Source organism: Choloepus didactylus, chromosome 21 (genome assembly GCF_015220235.1).
Source record: "Choloepus didactylus isolate mChoDid1 chromosome 21, mChoDid1.pri, whole genome shotgun sequence".
NCBI classification, from domain to species: Eukaryota; Metazoa; Chordata; class Mammalia; order Pilosa; family Megalonychidae; genus Choloepus; species Choloepus didactylus.
The window spans coordinates 12496912-12509291 of NC_051327.1; the positions used below are offsets into that span (position 1 = coordinate 12496912).

The 12380-nt window shown below is 52.4% G+C and overlaps 1 protein-coding gene across 2 annotated transcripts in view; it reads right to left on the minus strand.

The window, feature by feature from the left end:
• The window catches only part of GALNT17 (polypeptide N-acetylgalactosaminyltransferase 17), a 442768-nt gene extending 431244 nt beyond the window's left edge, over positions 1–11524 (minus strand). Inside the window, exon 1 of one of the 2 annotated variants that reach the window (XM_037814335.1) lies at positions 9742–11518. In XM_037814335.1, the coding sequence (XP_037670263.1) occupies positions 9742–9979 (238 nt within the window). In that variant the 5' untranslated portion in view covers positions 9980–11518. Of the gene's footprint in view, positions 1–9741 lie in introns of both variants that reach the window. The other variant, XM_037814336.1, reaches the window with a different exon arrangement.
• Between the last annotated feature and the right edge of the window lie 856 nt (positions 11525–12380).

The window sequence follows — 12380 nt, forward strand, 5'->3', positions numbered from 1 at the left end:
CATGGCATTAACACAAATATATACAAATAACATATTGTATTTCAACAAATCTAAGATGCATCAACTATAAGATGAACAATACTTAAAAAAAAGATGCTGCCAATTAAATTGATACACCATTGATTGTAAGATGAGTCCCAATTTCAGAATGTAATAAGGTACATCTTAGGATTGATGAAACATCAATGTATATGGCAATTTTAATCTATGAGATCTCTTCAAGTCAAATCTAAGTTGATCGGAATGCCCGAGGACTTGAGTATTCTAGTTAATTGAATTTCTAGTTAACAGAGTCTCTCTTCATTTTACTATTCAACAACAATGTGAAGGGAGTAGAGGAGAGGTGGTAAACATTGTGGATTCATGATACAAATGCCATTACTGCTCTCCTCTCTTGCCACCACCATACTTACTTTCTCTAGAAAGCAACTATTCCCCTGAATCAAGGCGACCATTTCTGCCAGGGAGACTTCTGGAAAAGCTTTTGCTTTCCTGATTAAACAACAGGGGTAGATGTGGCCAAATGGTACAGTACTTCCTACCTGTACAAAGATGCAATGGCAGGAACTACAGCAGCCATCTTGCAACAATGAAGAAAAGACTGAGAAATAAAATGACATGAGTTATGACATCATGATGTTAAATGAGCAAGTTTAAAACAACCGTTCATTGGGCTCTCCATTTCTTGTTGATAAATTAATTGCCAAATGACACAAAGAGGGATGTTTTAAATGAATAAAACCTATTCTCTTGCAAACTATTGGAATTGGCCCTGTAAACGATTCATTATAACACAAGGTAGAAGCAGACAGTCAGGGAAAGCTTCAGAGAATAAAGCCCCTGGAGAACGCAGGAGATTTTAATAAGAAGGTGGATGGGGAAGCATACTATTCGTGACCCTAGAGTCAAGTAGTTCTCATTTTACAAGTACATAAACTTGGTCCCTAGAAACCAAGTAGAACTAGAACCCTGATCTCTGACCCTTAGTTAAGCTGTCTTTCTACCACGAAGGTACAGCACTTAACGAGCCATGCATAACCAAAAGACACCCCTCAGTAGACACTAATCACACAATGAGCCATTGTGTCTGAGGCTCGGATGGAAGGAAGCTCTCGTGGAACCCTGCTCCCTATTACCTGTCAGCACGCTAGCATGTTGGTGTGTGAACGTCACCACCTGTAATTACAGCAGCAGTTTATTACTCATGCATGGCGGGGCTGAGGCTCTGCAGTTAGCAGTGACAGGGACATTATTAAAAAGGAAAATTTCTCTATCAGTGGCTAAGCCGATTGTCATCCACATGTCAGAACAGTCTAAAAACCTGTGAACAAAAATCACTCAGGCAGTGGCAGGCCTTTCAACCATGTGAGTCCTGAATTTATTTTAAGTGCTACAGGCATTCCGAGAAAAGAAGGGAGGCAGGGAAAAGAGAGGGAGGAAGGGAACGAAGGCAGCAAAAGTATAAAAGCTGTAGAAAGGATACACCCAAAATTGATGGCAGTGCTGACGAGGTAGACGTGGGACAGGGAGACCAAAAGCACCTCGGCTTTATCTACACTTTTTGAGTATTTCATGGATTGCTGGCAAAAGTTTTGTATTTAGAAAATAGACAAACTCCATAAGCCAAAGGACCCAGGCAGCTGGTTGATGCTGGTTAAATTTCGGGATGATGCCAGATTGGCATCCTTTTCCTGGGCCCCCTTCCTTCCACATCAGGCTCTGGGTGCTCTTACAGCCCCCTCCCATTTTTTACCTATCAGCCTCCTCGATGGAGACCCCTCCCACAGACCAAGCACTGAGAGTGCTTCGCCGCCTTCTCCTCTAATCATTGCGACTCCATGAGGCCGCAGAACCAAAACATGAAATGAGTAGTGCTGCCACCCAGGTTCCCAGGAGCACAGAGCTTGGGGCAGAGTGTGCAGGCTAGCACTTTACTGGGGGAGCCCCACAGAGAAACAGAGGAAGAGGAGTGAGGTGAGCCAGGAGGAGAAGCCAACACAAGAGAATGCATCCGGGGCTGGTCCCACCCAAGTGGCAGCTGGGTGCTGGGTGCTGGGTCTCCCCGGACTTCTTCCCTGAGGCTAGATGGGGTGCTGCATCTCCAGACTGCCCAGCCGAGGGGAAGCAATGTACCTGCTGGTTCACTCCTTTCTCCTGAGCCCCACCCCACCCCCAGGCCCTAGGCCACCCCCTGGGGAGTTGGCTCCCTGCGCTTCTGGGCTGCATCTTCTGGTCCTCTCGGCGGCGGCCGAGGAAGCCAGCTCCAGCCCCTGCAGCACAGCCCTCTGTCTGACTCCGGGAAGGGAAGGAGGACCCAGATGCCAGGAGGTGGCCCGGGCAGTGTGTCCACTGAGGTGCTGCAGCAGCCACAGGTGGGACACAGCAGCCACAGGAGGGACAAAGCCGGCCGGAAGCTGGTGGGGCAGCGGCCGCTGAGATCATGCGGCAGCAGCAGTGGGGACCGGGATGGCACGAGACTGCGTCTGGTTTGGAGCCAGGCAAATCCTCCCCAGCCCCTCACACAGCCTCACTCAGCACCCCTCCACTTGCTCTATGGCTCGGGAGGGAGCGCAGAGCAGAAAAGGAGAATTATCATCGGGTGCCAGGCAGCCTGAGGGCCCAGCACAAATCCTAACAGCACCAAGGCCAGTCAGACTGCAGCTTTCCTCGGGAATAAAGTGACTGGGGATTGGGGGGTTACCGGGTGGGTGCAGCAGAGGATGCAGTGGTGAGGACCCTGGAGAATTCATAAAGGGTCCCACGGCAGGGGCTGCGGAGACAGGATGGAGAGGAACGGAGGCAAGGGAAGGGGTTGGGGGCTGGCCTCAGTGGCGTTAAGGAGCAGCAGGAGTGAGGGCGAGAGCAGCCGAGGGTGGGCAGCCAGGCCAGAATGCCCGAGAGCTGAGTAGGAGTTGCCAAACGGAACCATCCCAGGTGCTGCACCTGGAATCAGCTGGTGGAAAGACTCCTGGGTTGAGAGGGTTGGTCGTGTCCCGTCCTCGGAGGGCCAGCACATCGTGAGCCCTGATGTATTCTGACCCACTTCCTGTCCAATCCCACATCCACTAAACCCCAGCACACTCTACCCATCCCCTTAAGTCGCCATAGTCACCTGGCACCTGGCGACTCCCCACTGTCTATGGAATTGAATACACTCAGCCTGGGGATCAAAGCCGTGCCCAGTCCAGCCTCCACCTGGTCCTTCAAACAAGCTCCACTCTGCCAGCGCACTGTCTCCACTCTGCCACATCCCCTCCCCACCCCCTCCCACCTTCCCACCTTGATGCCTTTTCCCCCTAGCTGGTGGCCCTGCTGCAGATCCCTACAGGAGCACAGTTCCCCACTGGGGGTCCCAACCCTCTCTCAGAAGCCTCCTTTCTCTGTGATTTGCCCCCACATCAGATTCCCAGGTCTTCTCGCTACAGGTGTCCAGGGGACCATGGGTCAAAACATCTCAGTTCTGAGGTTTAAATGCAACACTCATTGATGAAGCACCTACTATGTGCTGGTTCAAGCGTCCCCACTTCCATACTCATCTCAGTATTCTTTTGGGACCTGGCATAATTCTGATAAAGCTATAGACAGCTCTTTCCAACTAGACCGCAAACACCCAGGTAGGGACCATGTCTGTACCTCTTTAAATCCCCGCCCAGCAGCGAGGGTGACATATAGCCGACAGAGAGCTAGAACCAACCAACATGTTCCATAATGGGATTAGACGTGTGTTGCCAATTCTCCTGGGCCTCGAAAGTGACAACCCAAAGGCACGCTTATTATAAGTAAGGGGGAGGGGAGAGGAAGGAAGGAGGACACAAAGCATGAAAGATAAACACACGGAAGGCAGAAGGCTCACACATTAGTCCAAAGAGTCCAAATACATTAGAGTGGAAAGAACCTCCTCTTTTGAGATTTACAGGTAACAACGACCACCCTCTCCTATACAGCATCACTAATTGTGCACAAATTCACTCAGGAAATATTTGCTAAGCACCTACTATGGGTCAGGACAAGCCTGTGCATTCTAAACATATGGTGGTGAGCAGGCAATCAAGGCCCCTTCCTTCAAGGAGTTTACAATATTCTTACAGTTGCATTTTTAAAAATTGTGTTGACATATACACAACACAAAGTTTCCCATTGTAGACGACGTTCATGCACACGCTCCAGTGATATTAATTGCATTCACAATAACATTAGCTGCCATTTTTAAGGGTCCACCATGTGTTGGCACCGTGCCAGGGCTGTACATTTTGAATCTGAGATCATCCTTATTTAGGACAACCCCATTTTCCAGTTGAGAGGCAAAGTGACTTGCCCAAGGTCAAGCTAGTGAGGGACAGAACTGTGAATCAAGCCCAGTCTATCTCCCAAATGCACAATCTTTCCTGTAAGACTACATTCATAAACATTTGTAGCTTGTCTATCTTAGTTTGCGTCTTCATCTACTCAAGCCTCGGGGTACCCACACTCCTTCTTCCTGGTGTCACTTTCTTCGCTCTCATTATCGAATCGTCTTCCTGTCCACAAAGGACGCCTCTGATTTGGCAAAAGCAAAGGTCAGGGGGGTTGATTTCTTGCCCAAGAAATGGCACTGGCTGCCTCTCAGCCTCTTCCTCCAGGCTGGGCGGACAGCAGCTGCCCCCGCTGGCAGGCGGCCTGCCACACGCGCTGGCCAAACACAGATGGGCCTGCCTCCGAGGGCCATCCAAGAACGGGGCTCCCCACTTCTCCAGGAGGGGCTCACAGCAACCAGATGCCATAGCAGTCATGGGAGGTGAAGGAAAAGAGCCTCCCTCCAGCAGCCGGGCCCTGGCCGCACTGACCAAGCCATCCTCACACCCCAGGCCCTGCCTGCCCGGAGCCCCAGGGAACTTCCACAGGCAGCAGGTGACAACACGTACAGCCCGGGGTTTCCTTCTGACCCTCACTGTGACTGATTTGCATATGGAAATTCTGCCTTCTCCTCCCACCCCCTACCTCCTTTCCACAGGACATGCTGGTACCACCCAGCATCCATGGTCTATCCAAGCTCACCTGTATCCCAGCAATGGAGGGGAAGGCACACTGGACAGTTCTGGGCATCCATGAAGATGCTTTCAAAGCCCAGGGGGTGCCCCATTTTCTGACTCCGCCCTGGAGGCCTGGGAGAGCAGAACTCTGCCTCTGTCCTTTGGTGCCAACTCACTTTTTTCCTGTATATCGAGTCTGACTTATGGGCCAGGCTGAAGACAAGCTGGGGGTCTGCACTTGGATTATTTAGGAACGTTTTGGATTCCTGCAGCTCCAGCTCCAGTGTCATCCAGCAGCTTTGCTTGGGAGGCAGGACTGGGAGAGACAGTTCTGGCTTCTCTCTGTTCCCGCAAAGATTTTCAATTTCTTCAAGCAACTCTGCCTCTATTCGATATCCTTCTGAAATCTAAAGTTGGAACCTAACCTGAATCGATTGCATTTCCTCTTATGACAGAGCTGCCCTGGGCTTCCTGGATGGGGTCCAGCATGTGCCCTTTCCATTCCCTGATTCATTGTAAAGGGGTTCTCACGGGGGGCACGGACACCAGCCGGGCTCGGAGTTTGCATGGGCAAGTGAAACCCCACAGCACCCCACTGTCTCAGCCCTTCTTCCCAGGAGGGTGCTGGACTCGGGGAGAGAACAGGGTGTTTGTTATTTTTGGCTCTGACCCTCATCGGCTGTGTCATCTGGCTAAGTCATGTCACCATCTGTTTCTCACCTTTCTCATCTCTAAAATGGGAGAAATAAATAACTCCCTCAGAAGGCGATAGAAAGCCCTGAATTCTAACCAAAAAATCCATCTGTTTCTAGGTCCATTTTCCTGGTGCTGGCACAAAACCACTATGCCACCATTTTTTTAAATAAATATATATATATTTTAAACACACTATTATTTTCTTCTTTATAATTTTTTCAAAACTTTCCAAATTTTCTACAATAAATATGAATTAATTTTATTCAACAAAAAAAGAATATAATATTTTTATAAAATCACACATTCAAAGAGAAACAAACTAAAATTTGCTGATCCCTAACTTGGGCCACTACTTCAATTAAGAGGGTGAAGAACCAGAGCAGTTTCAAGATGGCGCAGGCAAGATGGGTTCCTCACGCTAGATCTCCCCAGCTAAGTTTTTCTAGCCCCTACCCCCTCACACACCCTCCAAACCCAGCTTTAGAGTCATGCTTTCTCAGGGTTATTTCACCTCTGGCTATCATCTACCTCCTAAAACTAGCTCCCATCCAATTAATCAATAACCAATAAGTGCCCTCATTGTGTACCAGGCTCAGTGCAGATGCTGAGGCCTGGAGGTGTTATTTAAGAGTCCAAAATAAGATTCTAACCCTTAAGAAGCCTACAGTCCAATTCTGGACTCAAAAAATAGACCCATGGAGGCTCAAGAGTGCAAAGAATGAGTACAAAGCCTCAAGCACCTCAAAGCAGAAAGAGCTCAGACCCCATGGCCTGACACAAGCTTCCAGTCCACAGGAGGTGACCTTGGGCCATGCCTTGAAGGATGGACAAAATGCAGACAGAAGGGAGAGCAGACCAGGACAACTAGCACTTCTCATAGACAGGCTGGACATGGGGGCCAAAATTCCTAAGGCACATGTGGGATCTTTCAGCAAGTAGACTCCAGCAGCTGGAGGAGGTGGACCTCACTGGGCAAGAGTGAGGACTTGGAAACGCCAGCAAGTCGGCTGCGGCAGGCCCTGGCAGCCAGCCTCCATCCATGCTTGACCATCATTCCTTAGATAACAGAAAGCCACTGGAGAATTCTGAGCCCTTTGGAAGCAGTGCTTTCCACTCAGATAACTCAAGCCATTCTTGCTTTGTGGAATGGCAGGATGAGGACAGGGTCAGGGAACTCGGTTAAAAGGGACAGCTACAGAGTCCAGGTGGAGGAAATCAGGACCGGCATCGTGGAGTTGCCGGTGGTACCTAATAGAAAGACTGAAAGAGCAAGAAGTCCCAGGGAGTCCATATCCCATCTCCCCAGGCCCTGGAAGACCTCTCTCCCCCTAACCCCAGCAGGTCATCAATAGATGAGAGACTCATTGCCTGAAACGAGCGCAGGCAAAGGATGGAGGGCTTGGAGGTGGGGGGAGAAGAGAAGGGAGGGGTCTTTCCACATCAGGACTTTCTTCTGCTCTCTTCCTCCAGGCTTCATGTCACTACAAATTATACTCGGCAGCCAGGGAGATAACATCTGCCTGGCTGCAGCTTGAATTCCTGGCTCATCTGGGAAAAGTTTTCAAGTGGGTCTTCCTGCCAGCTCCTCCACAGAGGCTGCAAGTTGGGAAAACTCAGCCTTCCCACCCCACAGTACAACCCCCAGGGAATCACTTGCATGGCAGAAGGACATACGGAACACAGCTAGACCCCCGAACCCATCTGAAGCAATCTCCCTGCTTCTCAGAAGTTTCTCACACCCTTCCATGCAACTGGCTTTGGACGTCAAGTGGGTTTTCTGCTTTTGCTTTGCTTGGTGTAAGCAATATAGCACAGGGCAGCAGATCCCCAGCCACAAGCTTGTTAGAGAAGCAAATCCTAGAGACCCACCCCAGACCTATTGAATCAGAGATTCTAGGGGTGGGTCCCTGAAATCTGTGTTTCAACAAGCCCTCCAGGTGATTACGATGCACGCTAAGACTGAGAAAAGGTGGTGCAGTCGACTCTGGAGCCAGATTGTCCAAGTTCATTTCTAACACACACTAGCCAAGGGACCATGGACGAGTTACTGATCTCAAAGGGCTGCTGTAAAGACTAAAGATATTAATAACATGCCTGGCACTTAGTAAACACCATATATATTTTTATTATTACTATTTGAGTGAATTAGGATGTGGATGTATCACATTTGATTGTCCTATTTGAAACTAATATTAAAGTGACCTTGTGTCCCTGAGTGCCATCTAACAGTGGGGTAACCCAGGCTTTCCTGGCTCGCTCTCTTTTGGGTGCCACGGCTATGTCTAAGGCAGGAAACTTGCAGAATAATAAAGTCCACCCCCATAAGCTTTTTATCCCTGCAGAAATGAACTATGGGTCTTTGTTTCATGTTGTACCTTGGTTTTTCAGCACTCAGGGTGACAGCTGCAGCCAGGCTACATGGTCTGCAAGGGTCACAAGGACTGCAGCTTTCCCCTGCAGATGTAGTCGTTCAAGGCATCCCACAGACGCTTGTCCAATGCTGTCAGGAAGATCAGGGTTCCTTTCCGAAGGTACTCGGAAATCTGACCTCATCCCACCAGGAATTACCCAGAAGGGATCACCAGAGAGCAGGAAGAGTCTGGCTGTTGTTCTTCTCCCTGCCACCAGGCTGGTCTACACTCTTAACTGCAGTGAGGGCAGGAGAGTCCATTCCTCCTAATACAGAATCATGACATGGGTCTATAGCGCCACATATTAATTTCTTCACCAAACTTAATACTCCTTAGAATTAGGAGAAGGCCACATATAGATGTTTGTGCCTAACAGAACAGAGCACAAGCTGACAAGGGGTTCCTGACTCCAGACTCTAGCACTTACTTATTGGCAGGACACTGGGCAACTTGGTTAACCTCTCCAAGTCTCCTTTCCTCATTTTTAATGTGGGGATGGCATAGAACCTCCCCGGATTAATGTGAACGAGATACTGTACTTGTGACTTCCTGTACAGTAACTGGCATATGCTGAGAATTCCATTACTTATTAGCATTAGCTCTAGGCTGATTATCTGCAGTTCTGGAGCTGCTGTGTGAGAATGTGCATCGGCAGCTCAGGAAGCAGGGAGGCATTCTGTACCTAAGGACTGTATCCGTCTTGGAGAAACGCCATGTGGACCCTGCAGAGCTGACTGTACTCCAGGAGGGAACCCCCACCCTGACCTTGGGGACAGCGAGTGTCCTATGACCCATCTGTTTCTAGACCCCCTGTGACCAGGGCACAGTAAGTATCCTTCTGCAGCAACGAGCAACTGAGGAAAGTATTTCAGATGGGACAGGTGCTCACCACCGTCACTAATTGAATGTCACATCTCACTTTGCTACACTCAGTAAAAACCTGCTAGCCCAGCCCACCGCGAACTTTAACAATCGCCCGGCTGCAGCTCCAGGGAGCAACCGAGAGTGTTTTTAACAGCTGCTCCGCCAAGGTAGCGAGAAGGGAGGAATCCTAATTATTAGCTGAGCAGCCCGCCTCATAAACAGATAACATAATCATTCAACTTACTACAGAAGCGCATTAGCTCCACGACCTGGGGGCCCTGAATCTTGAATTTGTCTGCATTTAAGTCCGTCAATCCCCGCTCCGCGTCCGCCCTACCCCCCCCAACCCCTACACCCCCACATCCCCACAACCCCCACCAAACGCTAAGCGGCAAAGCTATTTGCGACCTCGACCCGGCCTGTGCTCCAGTCCCATTTGGCCGCTGGAACTGGAGTGGCACGGAAATTATTTCGTGCGCGGCACACTGGGACAGGGAACCAACAGTCCTGACAGGTTTCCACCATAAAACCAAACTTAGGGCTGGGGTACGTAAAAGAAACAGGTAGGTCTTTTGAGCAGCCTCCTGCCCGAGAGCCCACAGGGAGCGGCAGAGTGAGCGCACCGGAGCCCGAGGTGCCGGCGCGGCGCAGCCCCTCCAGCGCCCGGCCGGCTCCCGGGCCCCGCGCGCAGGGCTCTGGGGCTTACCGGGTGCCCGGCCCGCCCCGCCGAGCCCAATGGGCGCCGACCCGCGCGTCCTTACCATTCAGCTGCCGGTAAACGATGTCCTCGAGCAGCGAAAGGCGCTTCAGGACCGCATCCTGGATGGGGCTGGCGCTGTGCGCGCTGAGGTTGGCCGCCTCGGCGCGCGGCCGGATCTCGTGGAAGGCGTCTCCGCTGCGCACGGCGATGGGCCGGCACTTGGCCAGGAAGAGCACGAAGCCGGCCACGGCAATCAAGTTCAACACCAGCAGCACTTTAACTCTTCTCAGTGAAGCCATCAAACACGCCCGGCCGGCCCTCGCCCCGGACCCGCGCCCCCTCGGGCTCCTGCGAGGCGCGGGGCAGCGGGGGGCTGTGCGAACCTCACACTCCGGCCGGCCGGCGAGGAGACTTGGCCACTCCCGGCCCCACCGAGCGGGCTCGCCCAGGCAGCGGAGACGGTCAGGAAGATGGATTGGTTGGGGGAAGAGCGAAATCTCTCACATGGAAATCTCCGTTTTCAGAAGTGCTCCCCGAGATGCCTGTTCAGTCCCCAGCGCGCGCTCCGTTCCAGCAGCCTCGGCTTCTCGGCGAAAGGCCGGGTCTCGCCTCTGCCGCCGCTAGCGGCTCGCCTCTAGACCTCTGGCCGCCGGGAGCCGGGCTGAGAGCGCAGCGGAACCCCGGGGCCGGCGGGCGGGGCTGCCCGGGAGCCGCGGCGGGAGCGGCGCGCAGGTGCCCGGCTCAGGGCTCGCCGTCCGCCCGCGGCGGACCGCGCCGCGCCTCGGGCCGCACAGCCACCAACCTGGCCCGCAGGCGGCCGTCGCGGCGTGCAGCCCGCGCTCTTCAGCCGAGGACCAGCTCCCCCGGGCGAGCGCCTTTGTTCCGCTCACAGACCCGCTCCATAACGCTGGGCAGAGGGAAAGCCCGCGCCCGGCGCCCGCATCCTCGCGTCTCCTCAGTCACGCTCAAGTCTCAATTACTCTCCAAAGTGGGAGCAGCACTAAGGGGCGGACGAAGGGGCAGATCGCGACGTCCTCTCCGCCCCTCGCGCCAGGGGACACCCCACCCCGCCTCCAAACTCACCAGCGCGCACAGCGCCGCCGGCACCCGGACACGTTCCAAGTCCCAACACCACGCAGCGAGTCTTCGGGGCCTGCCGGTCACAGTGGCCTCTCTCCAAGCTCGCGCGTCAGGAGGCTGGCCGGAAGGAGGAGTCGGACCTCAAAAGTCAAAGCAGTTCTCTACCCTCCTCCAAAAACGTCGCGGGGAGCGTGGCAGGGAGGGACGCGCGCCGGCGCACCCTCAGCTCGCCAGAACCGGCCGCGCGGCTCATCCCGCGCCCCAAGGAGCCAAACGCCGAGTGATACGACCGCTGCGGCACCAAAAGCCCGCACAGTCCCGGGGCTAACGAGCCCGGAGGGGACGCTCTGGTAGCGGCGGTAGGCGGGGTGCGGCCGGAGGGAACCGGCTGTAGCGCCAGCTTCTCCCTCCGCCGCCCCTGGTGACCCTTCTCCCCGCGAGCCAGTCGGCCGCCGCCACCACCCGCAAGCTGCCGGGCTCACACCTCCCCTGCTCGCCTCGCCGGCTCGCGCGCGCGCACCCGGAACCGATGGGGGCGGCTGGAGAGTAGGGACCCGGAGGGATGGGGGAGTCAAGTCATGTTGGCCGTGGCTGGGGTTGGGGCGACCCTTTGGTTCTCAGCACTCCCCAAGCGGGCGTGTTTGTTCCATCCTGGCTGGCGATGAAGACATCCCTTTCTGTGTGCTCCCAGCTCCGCTTTGCGTGGCCGCGAATGGCTGGAGGGAAAATCTGGCCTGGAGACTCGGATTCGGTTACTTTGGGAGCAATGTTGAGCGTTGAAGAGCTGAGTAGGTTCTCTCCGCGTGAAAAGACTGACCTTGCAAGTCACTGTTCATGTGTCCGCCCACATCTCTACACGCATTTTTATTATAAGAAGGCATATTTGGCAACTGGATTTCCACAACCTCTTCCTCTCCCCAAAAACCAGGAGCTCGAAATACTGGAATTCAAACTCCCCCTTTGTTCTATAGAGTTCCTTGGGCCTAAAAAAGAAACCAGACTGTTATCTATTAAAAATTAGACGGTAAAACCAAATGAGTCTGATAGTCTCCACCTCGCCATTTCAATCTCATTAAAGTATTTTTTTTCTTTTTACTGTTGGGTTTTTGTGGGGTTTTTTTTGCATTTTGTGGGAGGGGGGTTGCTTACTTATTATACGTATCGATTTTTAATATGGAAAAGTACATGAAAAATAATCTTTTGATTTCATTCCCCTAGAACTCTGGTCCTGTGTTCAATGGAATCCTTGCGGTGTTTATTTTGTATAATCTACAAGAAAGTGAATGCAAAACAGTTAAATAAAACTCCACATCAAAAGCCACAAGAGACCATTTTTAACCACATCTGTTGGGCAAAAGGGATTTGAAGGGAAGAAACCTGGGTTACTGAGCCAAGTGTGGTGCCCATATTATCTCAAAGAATACTCAGTTGAGTTATGTATCATAACCATGAAACAGACAGAAGCCAGCAGTCAATGAAAGCTTTTGCAAAAATCATTTTGGAAGGTGCGCTCAGCCCCAGAAGCTGAAGTTGGAGAGCCAGCCAGTAACTGGCTGTGAACCCAGGTGGGCCTGACTCCCATGTATGTGCATATTTGGGAGTTAGAGTCAGGATGCAAAG